The sequence below is a fragment of the Cebus imitator genome, unplaced genomic scaffold, assembly GCF_001604975.1.
Source record: "Cebus imitator isolate Cc_AM_T3 unplaced genomic scaffold, Cebus_imitator-1.0 Scaffold179, whole genome shotgun sequence".
Classification (NCBI taxonomy): domain Eukaryota; kingdom Metazoa; phylum Chordata; class Mammalia; order Primates; family Cebidae; genus Cebus; species Cebus imitator.
The window spans coordinates 4,008,647-4,033,442 of record NW_016107494.1 but is presented as its reverse complement, the minus strand read 5'-3'; the positions used below and the strand labels follow the sequence as shown (position 1 = coordinate 4,033,442).

The window sequence follows — 24,796 nt, the reverse complement described above, 5'->3', positions numbered from 1 at the left end:
GGAGAGGAGGGGAGGAGGAGGAGAGGAGGAGAGGAGAGGAGGGGAGGGGAGGGGAGGAGGAGGAGGAGGCGAAGAGGAGAAGGAGGAGGAGGAGGAGGCGAAGAGGAGAAGGAGGAGGAGGAGGCGAAGAGGAGAAGGAGGAGGAGGAGGAATAATAATAATCTAGTTTTCCAATCACATATGAAGGGCAGTATTTTAAGACAAGAAAGTAGACCAAGAACAGCAGTAGGAAATTAGGCCAGTGGTTCTTCAAGTGAGATCATCGGACCACTAGCATGGAACTCTCCAGGAGTTGCTGGCCAAAATCTCTAGAGACGAGCTCCTTCATGAGCTCCTTTGTGGGTTCAGCTAAGTTTAAGAATCGCAACCACTGGTTGAGACTACATTGTCAAAAAGGAAAAAAAAAAAAAGAAGAAATTTCTTCTACATGTGAGTAGCAGCAAGACATTGCAAAGTATTTTCCAAGAAGTGGAAGGCATGTACTTGCCCAATGGCAGGACCACGCAGAGATGAGCCATTTCAAGGTTCAGCTGAAGGGACCACAATGTCCGCTTCCAGCCCATCCTTTAGACATTTTTCTTGGTCACTGTCAGCCAGTTCGAAGGCTAGGTCTGGGGAATGCCTTATGGGATTCCCGACCTAGTTAGTCTCTTTGTTCTTTTCTGAAAGCCTCCAGAGGGTTTGGAGACTTGATAATAGGAAGATGATGGCCTTTGCCAAAGTCACTTTCAATTAGACAATGCATTTTTTTCTGTTTATAGACTTCATAGAGATCTGAAAATACTACTACTCTTTCTTGTGGAGGGACTACAGGAAGCTCTCTGATTAAGATAGATTTTGAAAAATGATTTCTTGGCAATATCTTCAGATTAGAAATAAATTGGTGATTAAAAATAGAATGAATGTTATATCTTTTCAAGATGTCATAACAATATATAGCAGCAAGATTTCTTTTCTATAGAAATATATATACATATAAAAAACCCAACAACCAAAATAGAGACTTCTCAGGATTATTTAAGAGGTATTGAGAACTCCAAGTTAAAAATAGCTTTTCCCAGACCCCAGGAGGAACAAGTAGAATCAGCAATTATTTAACAACAAGAACCAGGTCATAAAGATTCTTTAAGTCCTGTCTCAGGGACCTAGACAAGAAGACAGTTCAGCTCTCAGCTCTGCCATGCACAGCAAGTTAGGAGCACAGCACCTGAAGTCAGACCGACAGACCTGCCTTGCCTTTTAATCCCAGTGTTACCTCTGAGCAGTTTTGCGACCTTGGGCAACTGACAACTCTCTAAGCCTCAGTTTTCTCATCTGCAAAATGGGAATAATGATAGTAATAGCCTCCTGTAGGTAGTTGGGAGATTACTCAAGCTAACATTTGTAGGCCTCTGGCTCACCCTGTGTGGCACAGAGTAAGCACTGGTGCATGGCAATCATTGCTGTTATAAGGATTTCTACCACTTTCTGTAATGCCAACATATTCAGGACACTCGGGAAGAACTCTTTTTGGATGGCGTCAGAGAGGGAAAGAAGGTTGCTGTTTAGGAGCATTAAACGTCTGGATTTTAATTGTGTGTCTCCATGAAGTCGCTCCTCTGAGATCCAACCTTCTCTAGGAACTGTCTCCTGCACCCAGTTTCTCGCAGCAGGTGATTCCTGCACCTACCACACTTCGCCAGCTCGTTATATTCTGTCTTAGATTTTCTTTTAATCTCTTCATGTGCACAAACTCCATCTCCCTCAGCCAGACTATAGATTTCTCCTGGGTTTAGTTCATGCCATATGCCTCATGCTTCTATTTTTCCCTCTCTTCCAGCTCCACACACAGTATATATGTGGTGGGTAAATAAGTAAGAATAAGAGTATGTGACTATGTAGGTCACTATTAGCTCTCTTCTCCTTCTTCCTTCCCCTAATCATTGCAGTCATAATAATTAGATTAATAATAAAATCTTCTGCTTATTGAGTGCTTCCTGTGCACTAAATGAAACACTTTAAATGTCTACCTCCCTGGACGATCCACATCACCGTGTGACCATGCACTGGGTGGCTGCCAAGGGACTTGCGATGAGAAGAGCAATACCTAGGGACACTTTGCAGGCCTCACTTAGCCAAGTTCAGAAGTATGCTCTGAGCAAGGTGCCATCAGCTCCAGATCCTGAACAGAAGACACCAACCTCCACCCCTTTGTACCCATCACAATCCAACTGATGGTTTTAGTGTAACTGTTATCCAAAATTCCCCAAAGCAGAGATTTTGGGAGCTCCCAAACAGATTTTTAAGGACAGGGGACTTGAACCTTAGAGGGGCACAGGTTGAAAGTTCCTTCCAGTGTTTCCTGTATGTCTTCTAAGGTTGGCCATAATGCACATTAAGAAATACATATTATACTGCAAGTCAGGTCTATATCTCAACTTTTTTTTTTTTTTTTTTGATAAAATTTCACTCTGTTGCCCAGACTGGAGTATAGTGGCACCATCTCGGCTCACCGCAACTTCTGCCTCCCGGGTTCCAGAGATTCTCCTGCCTCAGCCTCCTGAGTAGCTGGGATTACAGGTGCGCACCACCACGCCCAGCTAGTTTTTGTATTTTTAGTAGAGACGGGGTGTCACCATGTTAAGCAGGCTGGTCTTGATCTCCTGAACTCATGATCTGCCTGCCTCGGTCTCCCAAAGTGCTGGGATTACAGGCATGAGCCACCGTGCCCAGCCTATATCTCAATTTTTTATGAAACAATGTTTATGTTTGTGTGAGATCCTCTGATGTTTTTCTGTTTCATTCTTTCTTTAAAAATGATGGCTATGAGAATGTGAAGAAATTGGAACCCTTCGACATTGCCAGTGGAGATGGAAGATGGTCTAGTCTCTTTGGAAAACAGTTTGACAGTTCCTCAAAATCTTAAACATACTGTTACCAAATAATCTAGAAATTCCACTCCTAGGGATGTATCCAAGAAAAACAAAAATGTACACCTATAGAAAGACCTGAGCATGAATGTTCACAGAAGCATTATTCATAGGAGCCAAAAGATAGTAACAACCAAATGTCCATCACTGATAAATGAACAAAATGTAGTACATCCCTACAATGGAATATTGTTCAGCACAAAAGAAAACCAAGTACTGATGTATGCTACCACATGGATGGCCCTTGAAAACGTTATTTTAAGTCAGAGAGGCCATTACAAAACCACATATTACAAGATTCTTCTCATATGAATGGTCCAAAATAGGCAACTCTATAGAGACACAAAGTGAATTTGGTTGCTGGGAGGGAAGATGGGGGACATGTGGAGTGGGCATGGTGTTTCTTTCCCGGGTGATGAAAAAGTTCTACAAGTAGACTATGGTGATGGTTGCCTAACACTGTGAATATAAGAAACAATTAACTTATACCTTGTAAGCGGTAACTATATGGGACATGAATTATATTTCAGTAGAGCTGTTTTAAAATGATGGCTGTGATCTAATAAATTGATTCCACCACTCCCAGTGGGTCATGCTGTCCTCGCCCCCTCCAGGCCCTGTCCTTGTCATGAGAGTCACTGCTTGGCCTAGACAGGGAGGGAGACAGCCCGCTTTGGGTGGGCGCTGGACTGACACACGGAGGGGTGAGCATGTTGGCAGATGAACGCCATCTGCCGTGCAGTATCCACAGCCCTCTACAGTGAGTGGATCTTGATCACTTTTTCAGCGGCACTTGCCCTGCTAGAAGACTGCATTTCTCAGCCTCTCTAATGGCTCAGGTGGCCAAGAACAGAAGCCCTTGGTGAGATTTCTGGAAGATTTCTTCCAATTTGTTTCATTGTGTTAAAATACACATAGCATAAAATTTACCATCTTCACCATTTTTTTTTAGCGTAGAGTTCAGTGGTGCTAAATCCATTCACGCGCTGGTGAAACCGCCACCAGCCTCCATCTCCAGAACGCTTTTCACCTTGCAGAACTGAAGCTCTGCACCCATTACACACTAACTCCCCACTGCTCCCTCCCTCCAGCCCTGGGCGGCCTCCATTCTGCTCTCTGTCTCTGTGAATCTGCTACTCTAAGAACCATGTATAAATGGAATCATACAGTATTTGTCTTTCTGTGACTGGCTTATTTCGCTCAGCATAATGTCCTTAAGTTTCATCCACTTTGTAGCATGTGTCAGGATTTCCTTCCTTTTTAAGACTGAATAATATTGCACTGTCTGTGTAGACCACATTTTTAAAATACATTCATCTGTCTAAGGCACTTGGGTATGCAAATACCTCTTTGAGATCCTACTTTTAATTCCTTTGGGCATATACCCAGAAGAGGAATTGATGGCTCATAGGGTAATTCTGTTGTTAATGTTTTTAGGAATTGCCACACGATTCCCACGGTGGCTGCACCATTTTACATTCCCACCCATAGTGTACAAGGGTTCCCGTTTCTCCGTGTCATTGCCAACCCTTATGATTTTCAGTTTTGTTGACAACAGCGGTCCTCATGGGTGTCTGGGAGTGACTCCTGGGAGTGGAGAGGCTGACTTGGACGGGGTGGTCAGCCCTTTTGCCCCTTTCTCTTCTTCCCACCTCCAACTTGAATGTGATAGCTCAGTCTCCAGAAGCTAGCTTATGACCCTAGGGAGGAATTAGCACCAAGGCTGGTGAAGCGCAGGAGAAGAGACTGGGTCCCTGATCCCTTTCTTGAAGGCACCTTGGCTACCTGCCTCTGCACTTTTTTCCAGTGGCTTAATGAGTCCCTACCTTGCTTACACGACTGAGTTGAGCCTCTGGTATTAGCAGCCAGAGGAATTTCCAAATGATGTGCCATCTAAATGAACACAAACTCCCCCCATTGCATGCGAGCTTCAGAAAGACCCTTTGAGGGAGAACAGCTCCCCTCCCACCCAGGCCTTGCCACCTCCCTTGCCCTCTGGAAGAACTTCTCCTTGAGTCCCCTCTCCAAATGGAGAGGAGGAGCCCAGTACCTTGTGATCTTGAATATTCTCAGCAGCCGGACGCATCTGAGCACGGAGATGCCCAGTGGGGACATGATCTTGGTCTCCACCAGGATGGTCTCCAGGATGCCACCGCACACGACAAAGCAGTCAAAGCGGTTGAAGAGGGACACGAAGTAGGCTTGCAGGCCCAGGCTGTACATCTTCAGGAGCATCTCTGCCGTGAACAGGGCCAGCAGGGCCTTGTTGGCCGTGTCTGGCAGGCCCAGGAGAGGGATGACATCCGAGCAGGACCAGAGAAGGGCAGAGAGGGAGGCAGGGAAAGGAAATGCAGTAATTATCTCCACTGGAAGGAAGATTCCCCATGACACCTCTCCCATCCACCTTGGCCGAAACAGAACAGTTAGGGCCAAGCCAATGGAAAGGGCTCTCTTGTCATAATCATAACAGACATTTACTGAGCATCTTCCATACACCATAGGCTCGGCATACATAATCTCTACTCCTCACGGCAGGCCTGCGGGGACGGCACCATCTTCATCACACCCATTTTCAGAGATGAGAAAGGAGGTTCAAAGTGGTGGGTAATCTGTGCAGGCCAAGCGCTAACAGCTGGAGCCGCACTGTCTGAGTCTGACTTCTCCACCACTAGAGCCCCTGCCTCCCAGGATTCTGGAAAGCAGCTGTGGGATGGGGCCAGGTCTTGACTGCTCAGCAGTGATGCTGAGGCCTGGCTAGCGGGACCCGAGTCTCGTGGCCCAAAGAAGCGTGATGAACATGAACGACCCATGGAAGACGGTTCCTTGTGCTCAGGCCCTATTCTCTTCCCTGCCTTTTTGCTCATTCCATCCTCACTGTTCTGGTTAAGGCCACCTCAGGGTTGCAGGAAGGCCCCCAGGTATTTAAAATCCATGCTTGGAAGTTGGCAGCCAGGGTCTGAGATAGGCACACAAGCGGCAGCTCCTATCCTTGTCACCAGGGCCCAGCAGTGACTGTGACAGGCCAATGGTGTGGGCCCAGTTAGGGCAGCCATGACTGTTTCTAACAATGTAGTGCATTTTATGGTGGGGCTTTGGAGCTGCCAGGCCCTTGATGTCTCCAGCACAGCACCTGCCAAGAGCCCTGACTATTGGCTGCTCTCCCATCCACCTTCTGCCTGTGGTGATGCCCTCCCTGGGCCTTGGGGCTGAGTTACCAGGAGGAAACCAGGACAGAGCTGGGGCTGCTGCTCACCTTGGACTTCTGTGAGCCAGTGGGGCTGGTTGTAGTGCTCAGAGGCAATGGTGAGCGTGTTGAGGAACACCAGGAAAATCACCAGCCAGTAGAAGACATTAGACTTGACCGCGGCGCGGCACTTTCTTCTGCAGAACCGATTCCATCGGCGCCAGTAGCGGCTGGAAAGGGGACAAGGAAAGAAGGTGGGGCTGGCTGTGAATTCAGGTTTCCTCGAATCCAGGATGCACCACCTTGGCTCTTCTCACCCCTCAGTGACCTGGCCTTGCTACAGCAGCCCAACCTGGGGGCAAGAAGCCCAGCTTCTCACCCAGCTAACCAGGCCCTGCCACCTTGGGGATGCCCCTGAACTCCTCCAATTCTCCCATCTGTGAAACAGGAAGAGGGCAGACCTCATGGGGTTGTTATGGGGATGAATCAAACACCTTATAATGCATCTGGCTGCATTGAAGTTGAAGGTGCTCAACAAATAGAAGTTTTTTTTTTTTTTTTTTTTTTTTAAAGTGGCATTCTTAGAAATGGTGTTGCAAGCAATAAGAGCAATATTAGCAACAGCGGTGGAGGGGCCCAGTACCGTATCAGACACTCTCACATCTTCTCTCCAATTCTGTCAATAACTCTGCAAAGCATGCATTATCCTGATTTTTGTGGAGGAGAAAACTAAGGGCTGGGAGGCTGAGTATCTCGACTGAAATCACAGCGGGCAGAGCCAGGCGTGGTGTTCTGCCCAGCCTCTTGGCCCTGACTCTGTGTGGCGCATCCATATGGTGGGAGGGGTTCACCTGGAGCACAGGCTCTTTGTTTTTCGGGTTATAGAATCTTTCCAGAATCTCGTGAATGTTTTTAATTCTGCCTTTCAGAAAAATGGGCACATCCCCCTACACACACCTTTACATGTGAGCCCATGCAGCACACAGACCCCTCAAACCTCATCCCTGGTCCATGGAATGCTCCCAGTATCTTGGTTTAGGGCCCTTTGTCAGTGATTCTCAAACCTGGCTACACACAGAATTACTCAGGGAACCCTCCCCAAAACCCCACTGGTCCTGAAGGCCCAACACCAAACCAATTAAATCTGATTCTCTGGGGGTTGGGTATTTTTAAATACCCCCCAAAATACCACGGGTGTTTTTAAGGTTCTCCAGTTGGTTTTAATGGGTAATGACGGTTGACAGCCATTGGCTAAGATGATCCCAAAGAAACATATTTTAAGATTCTATGGTGGAAGCGTTTTCATCTTCCTGATACAGAGAAAATATACAGCTCTATTTGGTTGAATTCAGTAGAAGACATGGTTAATAAATGGCTGCACTGCACAAGGAGAGAGGAACCACAGCTGGAGAGGTGCTGTGGAGGAGACCACAGGGGCCATGCTGAGGGCTTGGGGAGAGGGAAAGGACATGATCAGATTGGATGGAACACCCCACAAAAACAGCTCCTCTGTCACCTTCTAGACCAAGGAGAGTATGAGGAATTCTCTTCCTGTTCTCCAGGTTAGAGATGATGAAGGTAATAGATTTATTAATGGAAAAGATGACACAGAGCTGGCAGCGGTTTTGGGGGCAGAATCAACAGGCCCTTGAGATGGGTGGACGTGCAGGATAGAGGGGCATGTGTGGAAGAGACTGCCCACGTTTCCAGCTGGGGTGCTTTGGGAGGGTAGCACAGAGGAGGGGAGTGGAGTTCCAGGGAGGGGGTCAACCATGAGAAGCGTGGGGCGCTTAGCTTTGGGGCACCTGCAGGGCTTGTACACAGGCCCGCCAGGCACTGGAGACAGCTCCTGCTTGGGTAATGAAGGCAGGAAGAGAAACAAAGTAGAATCCTGGTGATAAAATACATGAATATCTGTATTTTTCCATAAAATGATCTCCTTTCTCTGATTCTTTCTAGTCTAGACAGACATTCCTCTAAATAAGCATGCAGAATCTGCCTCAGGGCAGAGATGTCAAACCTCACACTGCAGCCCATTAGTGGGTCATGAAATCTGTTGAGTAGGTCATGGCTGGCACTGAATAAAGGAATAGGGTGGAAAATATCACAGCGCATGTCATACCATAAGGAAATTGCTTTTTAAAGTAACCACTAAGGAAAAATGTATTTTACATAAAACTTTGTTTCTGGTGTGCGAGTGTGAGTGTGTTTGTGTGTGGCGTACTAAGTCTGGGTGTGAAAACTGGCCCTCCACTTTAGCACGAGGAAGCTGAACTGAGGGCCTCTATTCCAAATCAGAGTCCATGGTATGAGTCTGTTTGTCCAGTCTTCCTGCCAGAGACAACCATTAAGCCTCCGCCTCACCTCCTGGCTCGGGTTATGCTGGTGGTGGGGCAGCAGGCCCCATCTGGGTGAACCTGCTGCTCTGCGAATGGCCTATTCCTTCCCAGCCCCCGGGCACCTAGCAGCACCACAGGTGGGTACGCCCCAGGGGGCAGGGACAGCTGTGTGCTGTGTGCACTGTCCTCAGCCTCAGTCCTCTACTTCCACAACAGAATCCCCTCCAAACACCACCAAATTCCAAGATGTCAGGGACAACCAGTGTTCCGAGGTTCTAGGATGTGGACCTGGGCTGTGATGGATCCTGCACCCACCCCTAAAACTGCCTCTTGGAGTAGCCAGACTTCATCCACCTTTCTACTCTGCCATTTTTCTATCGACGGTCTGCAGAAAATCCTGTTACCAAGCCTTTGCTAAATCTATGATGAGGTCAGGAGAGTGAAGAGAGTAATCTAAGAAAGGTACTTTTTCCTCAGGACTGCAGGGAGAACTTAGTTTTTGGCCTAAAGAGCAGGGAGGGGAGAAAGGATTAATCCCCTTTAATCCTTTAAAGGTTCTGCTCTGGCTTGAAGGCCATCTCCAGTGAGTGTCACACTTTACACGAGACACTTGCCTACTGCTTGGGGGAAAATCCACTACACAGGGCAGTAGGCCACCCAGTCAAAAATATGGTTTCCAATCTGCAAACTGAAGAGATATCTGCACTCCTCCGTTGACTGCAGCACTATTTACAATAGCCAAGCTACGGAATCTACCTAAGTGTCCGTCAGCAGATCAATGAAGAAAATGTGGAACATGTACACAATGGAATATTGTTCATATTGTTCAGCTATAAAAATGAATGAAATTCTGTCATTTGCAACCATGGATGGAACTGGAGGCCATTAGATTGAGTGAAATAAGCCAGGCAGGCACGGAAAGACAAATTGTGCATGTTGTCACTTCTTTGTGGGAGGTAAAAATTAAAACAATTGAACTCATGGATACAGAGAGTAGAATGATGGTTACCAGAAGCTGGGATAGGTAATGGAGATGGTAAATGGGTGAAAACACACAGCTAAATACAATAAATAAGACGTAATATTTGACCATACAACATAGGAGAGAAGGATGGTAACTACAGTCATGACAATTTATCGTATATTTAAAAACAACTGAAAGAGTGGAATTAGAATGTTCCTAACACAAAGAAATGATAAGTGCTTGAGGTGGGGAATACCCCAATAATCCTGGTTTGATTTTTATACATTGTACACCTGGATCAAAACATCACATGCACCCCCATAAATTTATACACCTATTAATGCCCATAAACATTAAAAATGTAAAAAGTAATGATTTCTAAATGCACTTCGAAATTCTTGCACCCCCAGACATACTGCCCTGGATCTGAGGGAGGATGGTGGAGGGTGGACAGGGGGACAAAGGCATGGGACAATGAGCCCCAGATGGTCCTCTTGAGAGGTCACCTCTGAAGTCTGCCAGATCTTGACATTAAACAGTCTTATCTTGCAGGGCCTGCCTTGGCTTGTTTCCTGTGATTGTGATTATTAATACTGTGCAGAAACTTGGCAAGGTAGTTTTTTTCCCCTAAAAAATGAATTTTCAGGACAAACTCCTATCTGGTCTTAAATAGCTGACAGTGGAAGTTGCAAAGAACATGTTTTAAATAGATACGATCTCAAGTTCCCGGAATCACTGATAATTGTTATTCAGAGTCCAAAGCAATCACGGTTGCTTTCTTTACGTTATATAGAGCTGTCTTAGAGTGGGCTTATATGAGAACTTGATTATGCCCCTCTTTCCCAATGCTTGCGGGCAGTGGGTGTGGGTGCTGTGTGGTCAGGCCTGCTCCATGGATCTGGAGCTGCTATGCACCTGAGGAGCGGCCAGAGTGGACAGGATGGTGTCCCTTTAAACTGGGGTGCTCCTGAGCAGACCCATTTGGGAGAGTCACATGGATTTAGGCTGGGGTGGGGGTGGGGTAATTACTATCCAGAGAAAGTATTTAAAGATAATTATACACCTCCCACTCTTCAAAATATAGCTTTGCTTGACAACTGGTTTCCTGGCAACACTTCCTACTGTATAATAAATGTAATGGTTTATTAGAATGCGTAAATTTATTTGTGTTTACATATGCATGGAGGACACAGAAATTAAATAATAAAACAGGGAGGAGAAATTTGCCTGCTATTCATGTTCCCTTCACACTAACTGGAAGTCATTTTCTCTAGAAATAGAACCTTCCATATGTAGACACAGGAGAGAAGGTTGGATGTGAATGGGTCTAATCTATGTCTCTCAACTTTGGGATCACTGCATTCCCATGGGAAACTTCTGCTCTCGCAGCCCTGGCTAGGCCTGCCCTTCTCCCTATGCTGGGCCTTGCTCTTGCCTGTCCAGCTGCACGGCGGGTCCTCCCAGCTGCTGGAAACTCCACCTTTGTTCCATCCTCTCTGTCCCGCCCCTCCTGTGGGGCTCACACTGAGTCCCAGCTTCTCCACAATGCATGCTTCTAGTCTTCCGAGCCTTGGCACTCTGCAGTGCTTACTGTCTGCATTACTCATTTTAGTTCTACAGCCCAGAAAGATTTACTAAACACCAGCCATGGGCTAGGTACCAGATACACAGCAGCTAGCACAAGGCTCACAGGCCTCCTCTGCGGAAAACCGGTACGGAGATACAGACTACTAAGTGAGCAGTCACAGCAGGGCCTAAGAACTGGGTGGGTCCACATGGGAGCACACAAAGGGACATCTTAGCCAAGAAGGGTCCCCAGAGGAAATGAGTTGCCATTTCCTTGTATTGTCAGATACCTTTTATTTTTATGGTTCCTGCCTCTCCACGGAGCTCACAAGACCCACGAAGGAATGGGGCTGTGTCTTACACTTGGTTACAGACCCACAGGACTCAGCAGTCCATCCCTCACAAGAACCCCTGGCTGATGGCATGATTGAGCAGCACAGATGAACTCCAGGCAAATGTACTACCTCCCTCTGGAAGACAAGGCTTAAGATTCCTGGACCTCTTGTGATCCAGGGCTGAGGGCGGAGGTGAGGAGAGGGCAGTGCTCCTAAAATAGTTCCCTTGACATGCAATGGTGGGTGGGCATCTGGAATCACAGACAATATGAAAGTGGTGGCCCCTGTAGGCCTTCTAGTGGCTAGAGTAAGTTTCCACCTTTTTTTTTTTTTTTTTTTTTCCAGGACCAACAACAAACACAGAAAACCATTAAGTTTAATTCTCATGTAAATAAGTAACTTTACAAAGGCTATTAGAGATTGGGGCAAATTTGGATTTGTGCCTTGTTGCTGATGGTACTGCAGAAGTCCGAACACTGGAAGCACATTTCACTGAAGACTGGGCATGCTAGTCCTTCCTATTTTAGAATTCCGTGAGGTTCACTTCAGAACTCCATAAAGTTACGATCCAGAAGCTCCAACTTCTCTAATTAATCCCTTCAGGTTGCAAAAGACTTCCTGAATCATTTGTTTCATAACTGTTTACATTCCATTCTGAACAGAGAGCTCCAAATGTCACAAATCTTTTATTTTAACTAATTCCTCGAAGTGAAAACCTGGATTACCAAGGGAATACTCTACTATGGCTGAACTATTATAAGTCCATTAACCAGCCGAATTTTCCCTAAAGCTTCCATTCTCATATTTCCTTTAAAGAAATCTTGACTTTGGATCATTCTGTTTTGCAAATGGAATAGGCCAGGTTGAGACTCAAATTCCATTATCTGTAATTGTTAAACTGTTTCACCTGTGAAAATGATTAGGAATACTTTGATAATGTTTGTGGCATTTCCCATCTACTTGTAGCCTTTGATATTCCCTAAACAGACACCATCAGTGAACTGCAGAATCTAGATTAGACGGCTACTGTGTTACCTGCTCATGTGTGAAACCTCCAGGGCCACGTGTCCTTGTGTGGCAGCTGCTAGCAACATGCAGCTACCGTGCATGGGAAAAGTGGTCAGTCCAGACTGAGGCGTGCAGGAGGTACAAAACGCACTGAATTTCAAAGACTTAGGATGAATGCAAATTACCTCATTAACAATTTTTATATTAATTACATGTTGAAATAGTAATGTTTTAGAGGCGTTGGTTTAAATAAAAGAAATTTCCTATTTCTTTTTATTTTTTAACCTGCCAACTAGAACATTTGAAAAAGTACATATGCGGCTTGCATTATGTTTCTGTTGAATAGCATGGTTCGAAAGTTACACACTCTGTGGACACACTAGTTATGCAGGAACAGGGTTTACCAATCCTGGACAGAACCTCATTGCTAGGACGGTCCGGTGATTGGCAGCAGATCCCTTGGGCCTGGGCTCTGACTCAGCCATACTAGAGCCCTGTGATCTGGGCCTCTCTAAGCCTCAGGATCCTCATCTGGAAAATGGGTTCCAGTGATGTGCCAACCTACTAGCTCTAAGCCTTTAGGGGAACAAAATCCACTCTCCACGTTGCTGCCGCGTATTGAGGGGTGGCTGCAGAAGAGATGGTCAGGGTTGAACGGCCAGCACATAGCAAAGCCTCGGAGCCGAGAGAGGCTCCAGGGGTTTACAGGCACCACGGCTCTTTCCCTCTTGTTCAAAAGCACAGCTTGCACCATAGATCACTGGGTCAAAATAATGTTCCCAGAGTGCTCCAGGCAATCTCTAACTTGAGCCACAAGTACGTAATTTTCCCTTCCATCCTTTGGATCATGTTCGTTGATTCATTCATTAATTTCCGATTTACTCACACGCATGAAATGAGAATGATATTTTGGAAATATTTTCCAGTGTATTTTTAATCCCTTACTCTTATTGTGTAGGGGCTTTGGAACTGTTAAAAGCACAACATGCTTTCTCAGCTTTGACTGTCAGATATTTTGTTTGAATCTTCGTTAAGTCTGTTGTCTCACGGGGGCAGGATCATTCATTTATTAATTCACTCACTCACTCAGCAAATATTCATTAGGTCCTTGTTATACACCAGCCACTTCTCAGATGCTGGAGATGAAGCGGTAAGAGCCAAGCATTAGTGAGAGAGAGGACTTTTTATATTTCTGGAGCTCTTTCTCTGTAATAAGAGCTAGATCTGATGGGCCTGACCCTAGATTTTTTATGTAGAAGAGCTTTTGGTTTGAGGGAAAGAGGAATTGGGGAAAAAGCCTGTATTTTCTAGTCCCAGTGAAATGGGAGAGAAAAAAGGTATCGAAGTGGAGCGAAAGTCAGACACCAGGGTCCTCATTTAATTTTTAGCCCTTGGGTGCCACACTTCAAGAGGTTAGTGGGGGTTGCTTTAGAAACACCCAGATGGCCAGGGCTGGTGGAGAGCCTTGGCAGATCTTGGGAGAAGGTCACCCCTTGGCTTGAAGCTTATCCTGGCTGTTACAGAGGGCGTGATGGGACACGGGTAGGTCAGTGGGCCTGTCATAGTGCTGCTGCCTCCCCAGCTCCTTCAGGGAGTGTGAAGGACCTGGAAGTGTCTGTGTACTCCAGCTGAGGTGTAGAGGTGCTAAAGTCAGTGGACCAACAGAACTCAGGGGTCAGAGGGTGGAGGTGGAGATTTCAAGGCTAGAGGCAAGCAGAGGGCATGAACTGTAGTGGTGGATGCCCTAATCAGATGGACCTCAGCAGGCACCTGTTCAGGGAGCAGTTCAGCCTAATCCCATGCAGCAGAGATGAGCAAGCACCCAGAGGGCTTTGCGTGGCTTCTAGGACCAGCCCTCATCACGCCCTGCTTCCTGGCATCTTGATGTCCCTCTCCGCCATGTGTCCAGCTCTATCCAACAGAGAAGCTGGGACAGAGGCAGTCTGACAGACAAATCACTTTACCTTAAGGGACTGTTTAAAATACAGCACTGGGCTACATTTACTCAGCTGGATGAAAATTTAATGTTCTTTATGCTCAGCCACATAGTAGATAGGACTAGGGAATCAAGATTAGCTCAATTATGAAAAACAACCAATATTTTTTGGCACATACAAGCTTTGTGGTAGTAGATTCACATTCTCCCTGCACACATGTATCCACTCATTCATTCAACACACATGTATGGATGTTCACCACTGGACAGGCACTGAGCTGGGTGATCTGGAAATCACCTATGTGAGACACGCAGGCAGAGCCTCTGGAGGCAGGGGACTGCGAGCCAGTGATCCGGGTGTGATGTGTGATGTGCCGGGTGCTGTGACAGAGGCATCAGCAAAGCACCAGGAAAGGGGGAGCCGAGTAACTCTCCCTGGAGTTTGCAGAAGGTATTTTCCAGTCCTAGTGAAATGGGATAGAAAGCAGTAACATGGAAGCGGTCACATCTGAGGCTCTGAACAGAAGTCTGAGTTCTCCAGATGAAGACATGGGGGCATGGTTATTTAAGTGGAGGAACGGCTCCATGCAAAGGCCTCAATGTGCACCAGGACGGGGAACATCCATGTAACTGCAAGAAGCTCCCTGTAGGGGGAACAAAGGTTATTTTCACGGAAGTGCAGGAAGTGAGGCTGGGAGGCAGATGGGGGCGGAGGACTTTGGGTCCTTTTGTAGGTTCTGTCATTGTCAAGAGCAGTGACATAGATGGGCGTCATATTCCTATGTGCCTTCCATCATCCTCCAAGTTCATATCAAGTAGGTCATGCTAGTCACAAGGGTTCACTTTATGTTTCTTTTAACTGGACTTCATCTTAGAAGGGGGGAAGACACATTTGGTCTGACAACTTCCTAGGGACATTGCTGCCAAAAAGACAGCCTGAGATCATTCAACAGATACCAAACACTGAATTATTTGTCTGATCTGAGCCATAAGTTTTTTTTTTTTGATGGCCATACAGAAAGTAGTTACCCCCTTAGAAGAACACCCCTTACCCTACTGGCAACTCGTAGGTAGTACCTTGGGCCACCCAACAGGGCAGCTGAGGACAGAGCTGGTGGCAGAAGGAAGGAAGAGCAGCGCGTGTCTCACTCACCTGAACTTTGACTTGGAGATCCGGTGGCTGAAAGAGAAAAAGGAAATGTTACCAAAGGATGTACACACACCTGCATTTAAAAGATGTTCAACAGTCCCAGGGAAATTTGATGTTCCCACTGGAAGGAGGCATGGTATGAATTAGAACATCTTGGGAGAGAAAGAACACTATTCATGTATTTGAATCTGGAGACTGAGGTCTGGCCAGCTAGCATCTTCTAAGTATAAACACTCCTTGCTGCAGAGGGAGAGTACCGGGTCCTCAGGGTCTGCCCAGAAAGTTCCATGAGGTCAGGTTAGGAAGAGCTGTATCTTGAGAAAAACCACAGAGGAAGAAAGGCCTCTCCTGACGACAAGAAGACCCCAACAGCAGAAAAATCACAGGCAGGAACAGGTCAGCACAGACCTCACGGCTATCTGCCAGAGCCCAGCTAGAGTGGGGTTATGAAGGGAAGACCAGCAAAATGAGCCAGCCAGAAATGGAGGGGCCACGACAGCCCCCACCCCAGAGCTGCACAGGGGGCCAAGAACCAGCCACAGATTCCGAGGAAAAACCCAGGATGCTGACAGTCACATGCAGCCCTGAAGACTTGGGGATTTCTGGGCAGAAAGCCAGGGTGGGTGTGACGGTGGCTGCCTGGAAGGGTCATCGAATGGGGAGGGGGTTCCACAGAAAGGCAGAGCCTTCACGGAAGTCCTGAGACTCCCTCGTTCATGTAGGGAAGAGTCCAGGGGAGGCAGGAGGCTAGGAGAAGAGGGCAAGAGGGAGAGACTGTAAAAGAGAAGTGTGGAGGAGAGAAGGCTGAGCCAAAGACAGAGAGACAGGGAGAGTGAGAAAATGTAGGCAGCTGAGACAATTAGAAGACACCTGTCATCTTGGCTTTGGTGCTAGGAGAAGGGCGTGAACACTGGGGAGAGTGCAGGTGGTGACAACGTTCAGAGGGACAAACAGAAGGACAGAACGCAAGTTTGGAGACGCGGTGGAGCAACAAGGAGAAGCGTGGGGAGGAAACAGGAGAAGGGAGTCCGGGCGATGACGGTCGCAGGCCTGCAGTGTCCCAGCCCGGCACACAGTGAGCTGTGCTACAGAGCAAACCCCTCTCGTTATTTCTTATTAAAAAAATAAAGCCAGAAGATGTGACAGGTGGCAAAGCCATCATGCATGAGATAATTATATCTCAGGGGCACTGCGAATCAGAGCCAAGTGCCTTTACTGCTCCGTAACTTCATCCAACCCCCAAAGACTGCCTGTGAGGGCTGGAGGGCTTAATCACACGTTTTAACAGCCTGTGGGAAGCGGACAGGGAGCCCAGGACAGCATTGTTATTTAGAGCCAGTTTAACCAGCAAACAAATGTTTCCCAGCTGCCAGTTGGGTGCTGGGGAACTCAGGTGCTCTCTTCTCCAGCGGCGCCATGCTGAGCCCGGGACCTTCAGCGTCTTCCCAGGCTGCTTTTGGGTGGCTGTCTCTCCTTGCTGTTACCCATAAGCCCAAGTGGGTGACCGCGGACTTCAGCCTTGTCACTCTGACTCTAAGCCTAGCCTGGCCCCAGGCCTTCTTTCAGAAACATCTCAGTAGTCCTGTTGGGGGTGCCCCACGATGATGACCACCGGCTCTTTGCCATGAGGGGTTCTCTTGCTCGCAGTGCAAGTGGGCTCTGAAAAGCTCCCCTCTGGGGAACCTGACCCTGAGCGTTTTTCTCCCAGGGAAATGACCCTGGGAAGCAGGATCGCTGCTGGGGCTGATAGGAAAGGAGGCCCTGGTTCAAGCATGGTCATGGACTGCAGGTCCTTTTGTGGCATCTGGGCATATTCTAAGCAGGAAATGGACAGAGCCTTCTTGTCTGCTTTGTTACAGATCCTGATGGGTAAGCCTGGGCACCACACTTGAAGACTGATTTTATTGCTATTGTTGCTGTTCTCAGGGATTGTGAGCAGAATTTTAGGTTCACGGGGCCCAAAACATCATTCCCCTTTAAAGGCTGGCACATCTGAAAACTAACCAGCCGCATGGCTAAGTTCCACGTCAGGCAGGCTCCTGTCCTTGAGCAGGGGAGGTCCCTGCGTAGCGGCATTTGTCTGGAGGCCAAGGAAAACTCCATGGCTGTGGGGAGCTGAGGTGATAACGCTGTGAGGTCCGAACGCCTTGGTTCTTCCTGCTCCCTGTGCACATCTTGGAGTTAATGATTGGACCCCTTTGCCTCCTGGGAGGTGGCCCAGGGATCTGGGCAGGAAAGGTGCTCCCGCAGTGAGAGGACAGAAGCCAGGAGCCCGGGTGCCTTGGGGCCATGGTGCTGGTCCACACTCTGGGCTGGCTCACTGCAGCCCATGCCTCCCTGCTACTGAGCTTCACAATCTCCAGAGAACCCGGAGGAGAGCTGGGGGCTCTGGCATCTCTACGCACAGTGCGCTCAGAAGGCTTCCTGTCTTTCTCCACCCTTGTTGTTCCAATGAGGCACAATTTCTACCTAAGGCTGAGCAGACTGTTGAAGAAGAGTGAGGAGGGAGACAAGGCTGGTAAGGAGCACATGAGACCATCAGAACAGACCCACTGTGTGGAAAGTGAAGTTCACCCAACACCAGATACCTCCTCTGCCCAGGACTCTGAGACAAGACAAATCTCCTGGGAGACCATGATTTTCCTTCGTGGTTTTCAGGTTCAGAATTAGAGACAAACCCCAAACTCCTTTTCCCCCCTTAGTTACTCAGTTTGCATTTGTCATTATTTGAGAAATATTTGAACTTCTTAAGAGCTATTTATATTTTTAGCCTCTCCCCTCTTCTTAGAGGAATAAGTGCCATATGTTTACTACCTGCTGTGTAAAATAGTATTTCCCTGAATTATCCCAACTTTGCCTTTAACTTAAGTCAGATGGGACCGCAGTCATCATCCACACTAACAATGCATCTGACTCAGCGTCCTTAACTCCAGGACTTCCTCTGCATCACAGCTCTTAGTATTGGGAGGGTCACGTCCTGGCCTTGCCATGACATAGCATTGCTTCCACTCCTGGGTGCTGAGTTCAGAGGCTCCATGACTCTGGCCCAGAGCCTCCCTTTCTATGATCCCTCCTGCTCCTTGTCCTCACTGGATCCTCCCAGTCACTCACACCCTTCACCAGCCTTGACTACAGTCATGACAATGTTGCCCTCAGTGCCATAGACATTCCACACCACCTGGGCCTTCTGCTGTGTCTGCATGGCTAAGTGCCACCCTCGGTCACCCACTGCCTCTTTTGAGTCCTCGTAGGCTGCAGGGTCCACCAAGAAATATGGCTGAGTACACATTCATGGTATCAGTCTCCACCGCGGCATCAGTGCTGCCCAGCAATCTCTGGGCAACCTCTCGTTGGCTCACTGGTTTCAGTCTCTGTACTGTCCTTTAGGTTCCTGTGTCCCCGGACCCTTGCTTTGGGGGATGAGATGGCTGAGCTCATTCGGAGTGACTCCTATCACTGACCCCTCCATCAGTGCCTGTTTCTGATTCTAAATTCTTTACAGAACTTAGGCTTGGAGAGCTGGAAGGGACCCTTAGATACCGCGTGGACCTACGGTTTGCAATTTCTCCAGGTATAGAATGCTTTCTTCATATGAAACCTTGCATCACTGCAGGTGATTTCCGGGCTTCGTGGCCTCTGCTGAGACGTCAGTCCAACCGTCTTTTTCCCAGAGGATGGGGCTGAGGCCCAGAGCAGAGTGCTTTGGCCAAGATCCCAGGGCTAGCTGGAGGTTGGTGAGCATTAGACTCTGGGACTCCTCTTTCATTTTCCAATGAGGCCCAGGTGTAAAGAAACTCCTCCTCCTTGTGCAGGTTCCGTGTCTCACACTGGCTTTGCTGTCCCCTTCTCCCCTTCTGAAGCAAGGCCATGCTATCAGCACCTGCCTCCTCTCCAGCTTGTTTCACCTCTTCCTGCTCACTGACTTTTTCCCAGCATTGAAGCTTGCCCTCGCCTTTATTCCGGTGAAGACCAGCCCTTCCCACAGTCATGCTGCTCCTCTTCACATCCTCCCTTACTCCTCCACATCCATGGGTTCAGGGCCTGAGTGGGCACCCTGTCCTGGCCCGTTTCCATCCCCTCTCCCTCACTGAGACCGACTCCCAAGTCCAGTGCCCTGCAACCCCGAGGGGTAGCACCCCACAACACACACACAGCACAGCCCTTCTTTCCCTCTGCAGCCTGACCTGCTGCCACGTCACCTCGCACCTGCATCAGGCTCCTGCGGCTTCTCCTTCCTCCCTGCACTTTCCCTGACATCGCAGTGATCCTTCAGGAACTCAGGACTAACCGAATCAATCTCCCACTCAGCTCCATTCTGAATGCCCTTCAGTGACTTCTCACACTCTTCTGATGCAGACCCAAATGGTGAAGGATCTGCCAGGCCCTCAATAACTCACATTCATCCTTCTGTTCTCAGCTGGAATTTTAATCCTGCAAAGAAGCCTTTCCTAACCTGCCAGCCCAAATCAGCGATGTTTGTTATCACCCTGACATTACACTTGCTTTTCCTTCTTAACACTTACCCCAATTTATAGTTGCCTATTTATTTGCTTAGTGTCTCTTCCACACTAGACTGTGAACTCCGGTACGATGGTGTCAATTTCCTCCCATGCTGTGTGTCACCACTGCCTAGCTGAGCACCAGGCTGGGCAGACTGTTGAATGAATGCACAGATAAACAGCTCTGCCCTGAAATCCCTCCTCCCGCAGCTCCCAGGCCGGCACTGCTGCCTCTTCTCCTAACATTTCTTTGTCCGTTTTGCTTGCTTGGTCTTATTCTTCTGGGTGTCCATTTCCCAAAATTCAGCCCTTGGTCTTCTGTTTTTCACTTCACTCTGAACAACCTTGTCCTATAACCTCACTGGTGGTTCTCATCTCAACAACCTCAAACATGTGTATCCACCCAGTTCAGAGCTGGGACTCACACCTTGATATCTCGTGGTCTCCATGACACCTGCAGGTCACTCTGAGTGGGCTCCTGCTTCAGATTTCACTTCCGCCTCAGTATCCTCTTCCCCAGCTGTGATGGCTCCTTCTTCTTCATTACCTCCACCCGCCTGTCCCTTCTGCCATGAAATATCATGTTGCTGTTCTTTCCTCCCTTCCTGGACAGGAACCATCTTCATCCAGACCTTCTTACTACACAGCAGTCCTCGTTGTGACCTCATTTTATTGCATAAGACTTTTAACCCTTAGCTTTAAAGATCCTGGTCTCTCACTGTCCCCTCAGACCATCACACCCAATCTCAGTTCCCACGCTATTTCTCCCACCAGGAATGCTGGCAGAATCTTGGCCCAACATTGTCTGGGGCAGGGTGGGACGTAGGGAGATGGGGAAAGACCACATTTTATTAGGTGCATATTATAGTTCTGGCACTGTGGCTCAGCATTTCTTATGTACAGAGTACGAATGTGGCTGAACATGGGGATAACAGGGACCCTTTCTGCAGAGCTCTCCAGGCTGCAGAGCACATGCTCCAAGCAAACAACAGATGCACTGGAGATTGCCAGCTTCCATTCGTGGGGGTATATCACGTTCCCTTCCTAACAGAGCCTCATGCTCTCCTGAAATTTACTCTCCAGTGACTTCCTGGTGCCAGCTCCCTGGTCCCACCTGGTATGCGATTTGGGCCATCCCAAAAGCCAGAGTTGCAGGGCGTTTGATCATCTCGCTAAGCCTGGTCTTGTGGCAAGACAACAGAAAGGCCAAGAACGGATGGACTTTGAAGCCTTCCTACATGCCTTTCCCTAGAGTTGCTGTTTGGGACCTACTTCCAGAAACTCAAGTGCTTGTTTTGTATGATTCCAAAAGAAGAGGTTTGTACTGCTGCTTAAAAATGTAATTAGCATCGTATTTTAACAACATTTTGACAATAATTGCTTCCCGACAACGCTGAGAAATCTGCAGTGCAGACTCCCTGGTGCCACTGTCAGAGTGAGTGATACTGAAGTGCCATGCTCCCTGGAAATAGCGGCTGTGAGAGCGACTCCATCCTCGGCCTCATTCTCCTTCCCCCACATGGCTCCGAGGCCACGCTCAAGGCCGGCATTGCTGTGTTTAGACTCTTCCACAGCTCAGCGTTGTGAAAGGGCTGTGCTTGCCCAGGCTCTCTGTCATTCCACAGACAAAGAGGGAAGGGAGATGCCACTCCCCAGATGGAGCAATTCAAAAACACCTTGTATTTGGGACTGGTCTGACTCAGAGCCTCTGTTTGCAGTTCTTCCAGTGGCCAGGGTGAGCTTACAGTTGTGACACCCAAGGCAACAGAATGGCAGGCTCCACTGCACTTCCACTTCCCTTACTGGCAGGATGACAGGGCTGCAGGTAAGGACCCACATGCCAGTCTTCTCCCAATGCATCTTCTCACCTGTCTGCTTTTCTCCCAGGTCACATTTATCAGAATGGAAAGAGTAGGAAGCAGGACTCGAGACCCTAACCTCGAAAGACCCTAACCTTCAAAGCTGTCTCTTTGAAGAGGGGCGAAAGGGATTAGAGGGAAATAAACAGACTTTAGCCCCCCCTCCACACACACCCTCTGTATTTCTCAGATGTGATGAAAAGTGGCTCAAAACCCTAGTCAGCCCCACCCACCCCTGAAGAAGTGCTGAATTGAAGACTAGCCTCGATTTTAAGACTCACCCCCTGCCAGTGCCATTCTCACCCTAGTGCCCTCCGCTCCCCATCTTGGTTCCCACCTGAGGTTTGTTTCTTGCCACCGGCCCTAATCTCTGCCCTCCCTAGTGATGAGGCAGCCCATGCTGATTTCTAGATGTAGCTTTTCCACCCATGCCCCAGAAAAAGCCCCTGGGCTCGCCGTGCCTACTCACGCCAGCCTGGCCCCGCAGTTTTCTCCCTCGATGTCACCTCCAGCCACGTTTTCGGTGTTGACAGACTCGGTCTCACTGGTGGGCATGCTCACTGCAAGAGTCAAAGGGAAGCAGAGCAGGGCATTGAGGGTAGGGAGAGAGGGAGCAGAAGAGCATTACCCCGCAACACGCCCACCACCAGACCCAGTGCGGGTTGGCAGAAGGAGAGCCTGAGTGCACTGGCTGGCCGATCTGCATGGATCCCCTTTACCCACACGCCTGTTGCTTGTCCAGGGCAAGTTTGGCTGCCAAAGACACTGTAAACTAGTGGGAGTGTGGGAGGACATCTGGTGATAACAGCATTTTATGTTATAGGATGCATCCTGAAAAAAACTGACCATTGAATCCTCTCTCTCCTCTCCATACTATAGACTAGAAGAAGCTGCAGAGGCTTTTCCATTTGCAACTACCACTTGCCACAGAAAGAGGAGCTTTCATGAAAAGATATCATTTTTCCTTACTTCATCCCATCCACAGTCTCTAAGGGACTCCGTCCCCAAGAACAGGGCCCAGCCTGTGTGTAGAAAGGGCATGCCTGCTGCCTTCATGAGCTGCTGGGTGGATGGAGGCCTCCCCTTTCCTGTAGTTGGTTACACCCAGGAGCATACCTGAGACAGACGGCTTGAAGGGAATGGCCATCCCCAGAGCTAGGCACTAAGACTCAAACGAGCCCTGCAGACATCAGGAGTGAGGCGTGGAAGTGTACCATCCACAGTCCACACAATTACGTTTAAATGTGGCCAGAAGACAGCCTGTAGGGATACTATTTCCCCTTTCAGCCACTCTGACATTCCCATGTCAACAGGTTGACTTGGATATAAACCGTTTAATTCAACGTGTCCAGCCTCCTCCCAAAGGAAGCTGTGGGCTGGATTTCGAGAACAGCGGGAGTTTTCTAGCTTAGGACCCAGTTTGGTGGCTTTTATTATTACTATTTTCTTCTAAATAAAAGTTTAACTCAAAGAATTTTTCTTCACCTTCCATCACTCTCTTACTATGACACAATGTGGTCCTTAGTTTTGCAACCCTTATTCTTTACAGTGACCATCATATCCTTGGTCCTGGTTCTGCTATTCCTCCAGAATAGAGCTCCTCATCTGCTGAGAAAGTCACCAGCGCTCAGCAGACACAGAATCTGCCCTTAGTGAAGGTGTGGCCTCTGGTGACAAGTCCCCGTGGGCCTGCCAGAGCCCAAGAAACACTTCTGCTGGTTGTACGGATAATGTTGATGGATGTGGATTTTTCCCGGTTTTCTTTCTTTGGAGAAAGACAAGCCAGGTTGGTGAGAAGAGAATCATTTCAAGAACATGGAAGATACAAACAGAGAGTCCACGACTTACCGTATGTTTGACTGCTGTATGTGAGAGACCTCTCTGACCTTTTTAATAAAATAGGATTAAAAAAAGAAATCCAGATGTCATTTCATAAAACTCCAGGGCTGGATGAGGCTTTAGAAACTATCTGGCTCTAACTCGTCCTCCTCACTCCACAGGAGAGGAAAGTGAGACCAGAGAAGGGATGTGATGCCTGGGGTCACACGGTGTGTTCGAGTAGGGCTAGGACCAGGGCATGGGTGTTACACCCCCTGCATCATGCTCATCTTGAGTGCCCCAGCCTCAGCCCCCTCTGAACTCTACACCCTAGGCAAAAACAAGCTTCTTAAAGCCTTCTAGGTTCTGGGAGCACCACAGGAGGGCAGTGAGTAGCCAAACAAGGGTACTGAATTCTACAGCATTACACTCACTTGACAGTCTGAAGTCTACAGATGGTTTTAGGCCTGGGAGCTGGGAAAACAGACCTTCAGAGCTTGCCAGGAGCCCTGCTCAAACCACATTACGGAAGTCATAAAATGGAAGCACTTTGAGTCTTCCAATCCATCCATCTCCAGCCATTTCTGACCTAAGGTTTATTTTTTTATTTTTTTTAAAAAAAGCTCTCCGCCCTCCAGGTATCCTTGTTTGAAGGGCTGAGCCATCTAGAAAAAGTTCTGTGACTTTGTGACACTTCGTTCCCAGAGCCTTCTGTGTGAGTACAGGGCAGACCTGGGCACGAGAAATAACCACAGCATCTTCTAAATCAAAGCACTGCCTGCACTGGTTCTAACCGTGCATGCACAGTGCCCTCACTCTAGGCCAGCACTGCCCAAAGGAAGGCTCCTGGAGAAACAGCTCTGCCAGCTGTCATGCCTACTGACTTTATACATATTAAGCAATGATAAGGCAGTGGCTTTGAGAGGGACAGGATGCCATCCCTTCACAAACACACACACATGCACAACATATATACATATATACATTTGCACATACACAGAACTACTGTGGCACAAATCATCCAGAGAAACACCCTCCCATTCAGTCTGGTGTGCACTCACACACATTTACACACACAGAGCACAGGGGAACATTACCATGGCTTTCTGTGGAGTGACTAAACCAAGCAAACTTCCCTTTCTTCTGATCAAGCATGCCCGCCGGAGTGCCTCCTTTCACAGACAAGATGGTCAGTGTCAAGAACCAGGAACAAGACATCAACAGAGCAC

General features: G+C 48.1%; 1 protein-coding gene across 31 annotated transcripts in view; it reads right to left on the bottom strand.

Annotated features, from left to right (window-relative positions):
* CACNA1C (calcium voltage-gated channel subunit alpha1 C) overlaps positions 1–24,796 on the bottom strand; it is a 705,432-nt gene that overhangs the window by 121,461 nt on the left and 559,175 nt on the right. For 16 of the 31 annotated variants that reach the window (XM_017545505.2, XM_037744598.1, XM_017545506.2 and 13 more), the window contains exons 10-13: positions 22,219–22,309; positions 15,395–15,421; positions 6,163–6,323; positions 4,960–5,185 (exon numbers count right to left, since the gene is read on the bottom strand). In XM_017545505.2, the coding sequence (XP_017400994.1) occupies positions 4,960–5,185; positions 6,163–6,323; positions 15,395–15,421; positions 22,219–22,309 (505 nt within the window). Of the gene's footprint in view, positions 1–4,959; positions 5,186–6,162; positions 6,324–15,394; positions 15,422–22,218; positions 22,310–24,664; positions 24,740–24,796 lie in introns of all 31 variants that reach the window. The other 15 variants (XM_017545494.2, XM_017545500.2, XM_017545495.2 and 12 more) reach the window with 1 other exon arrangement.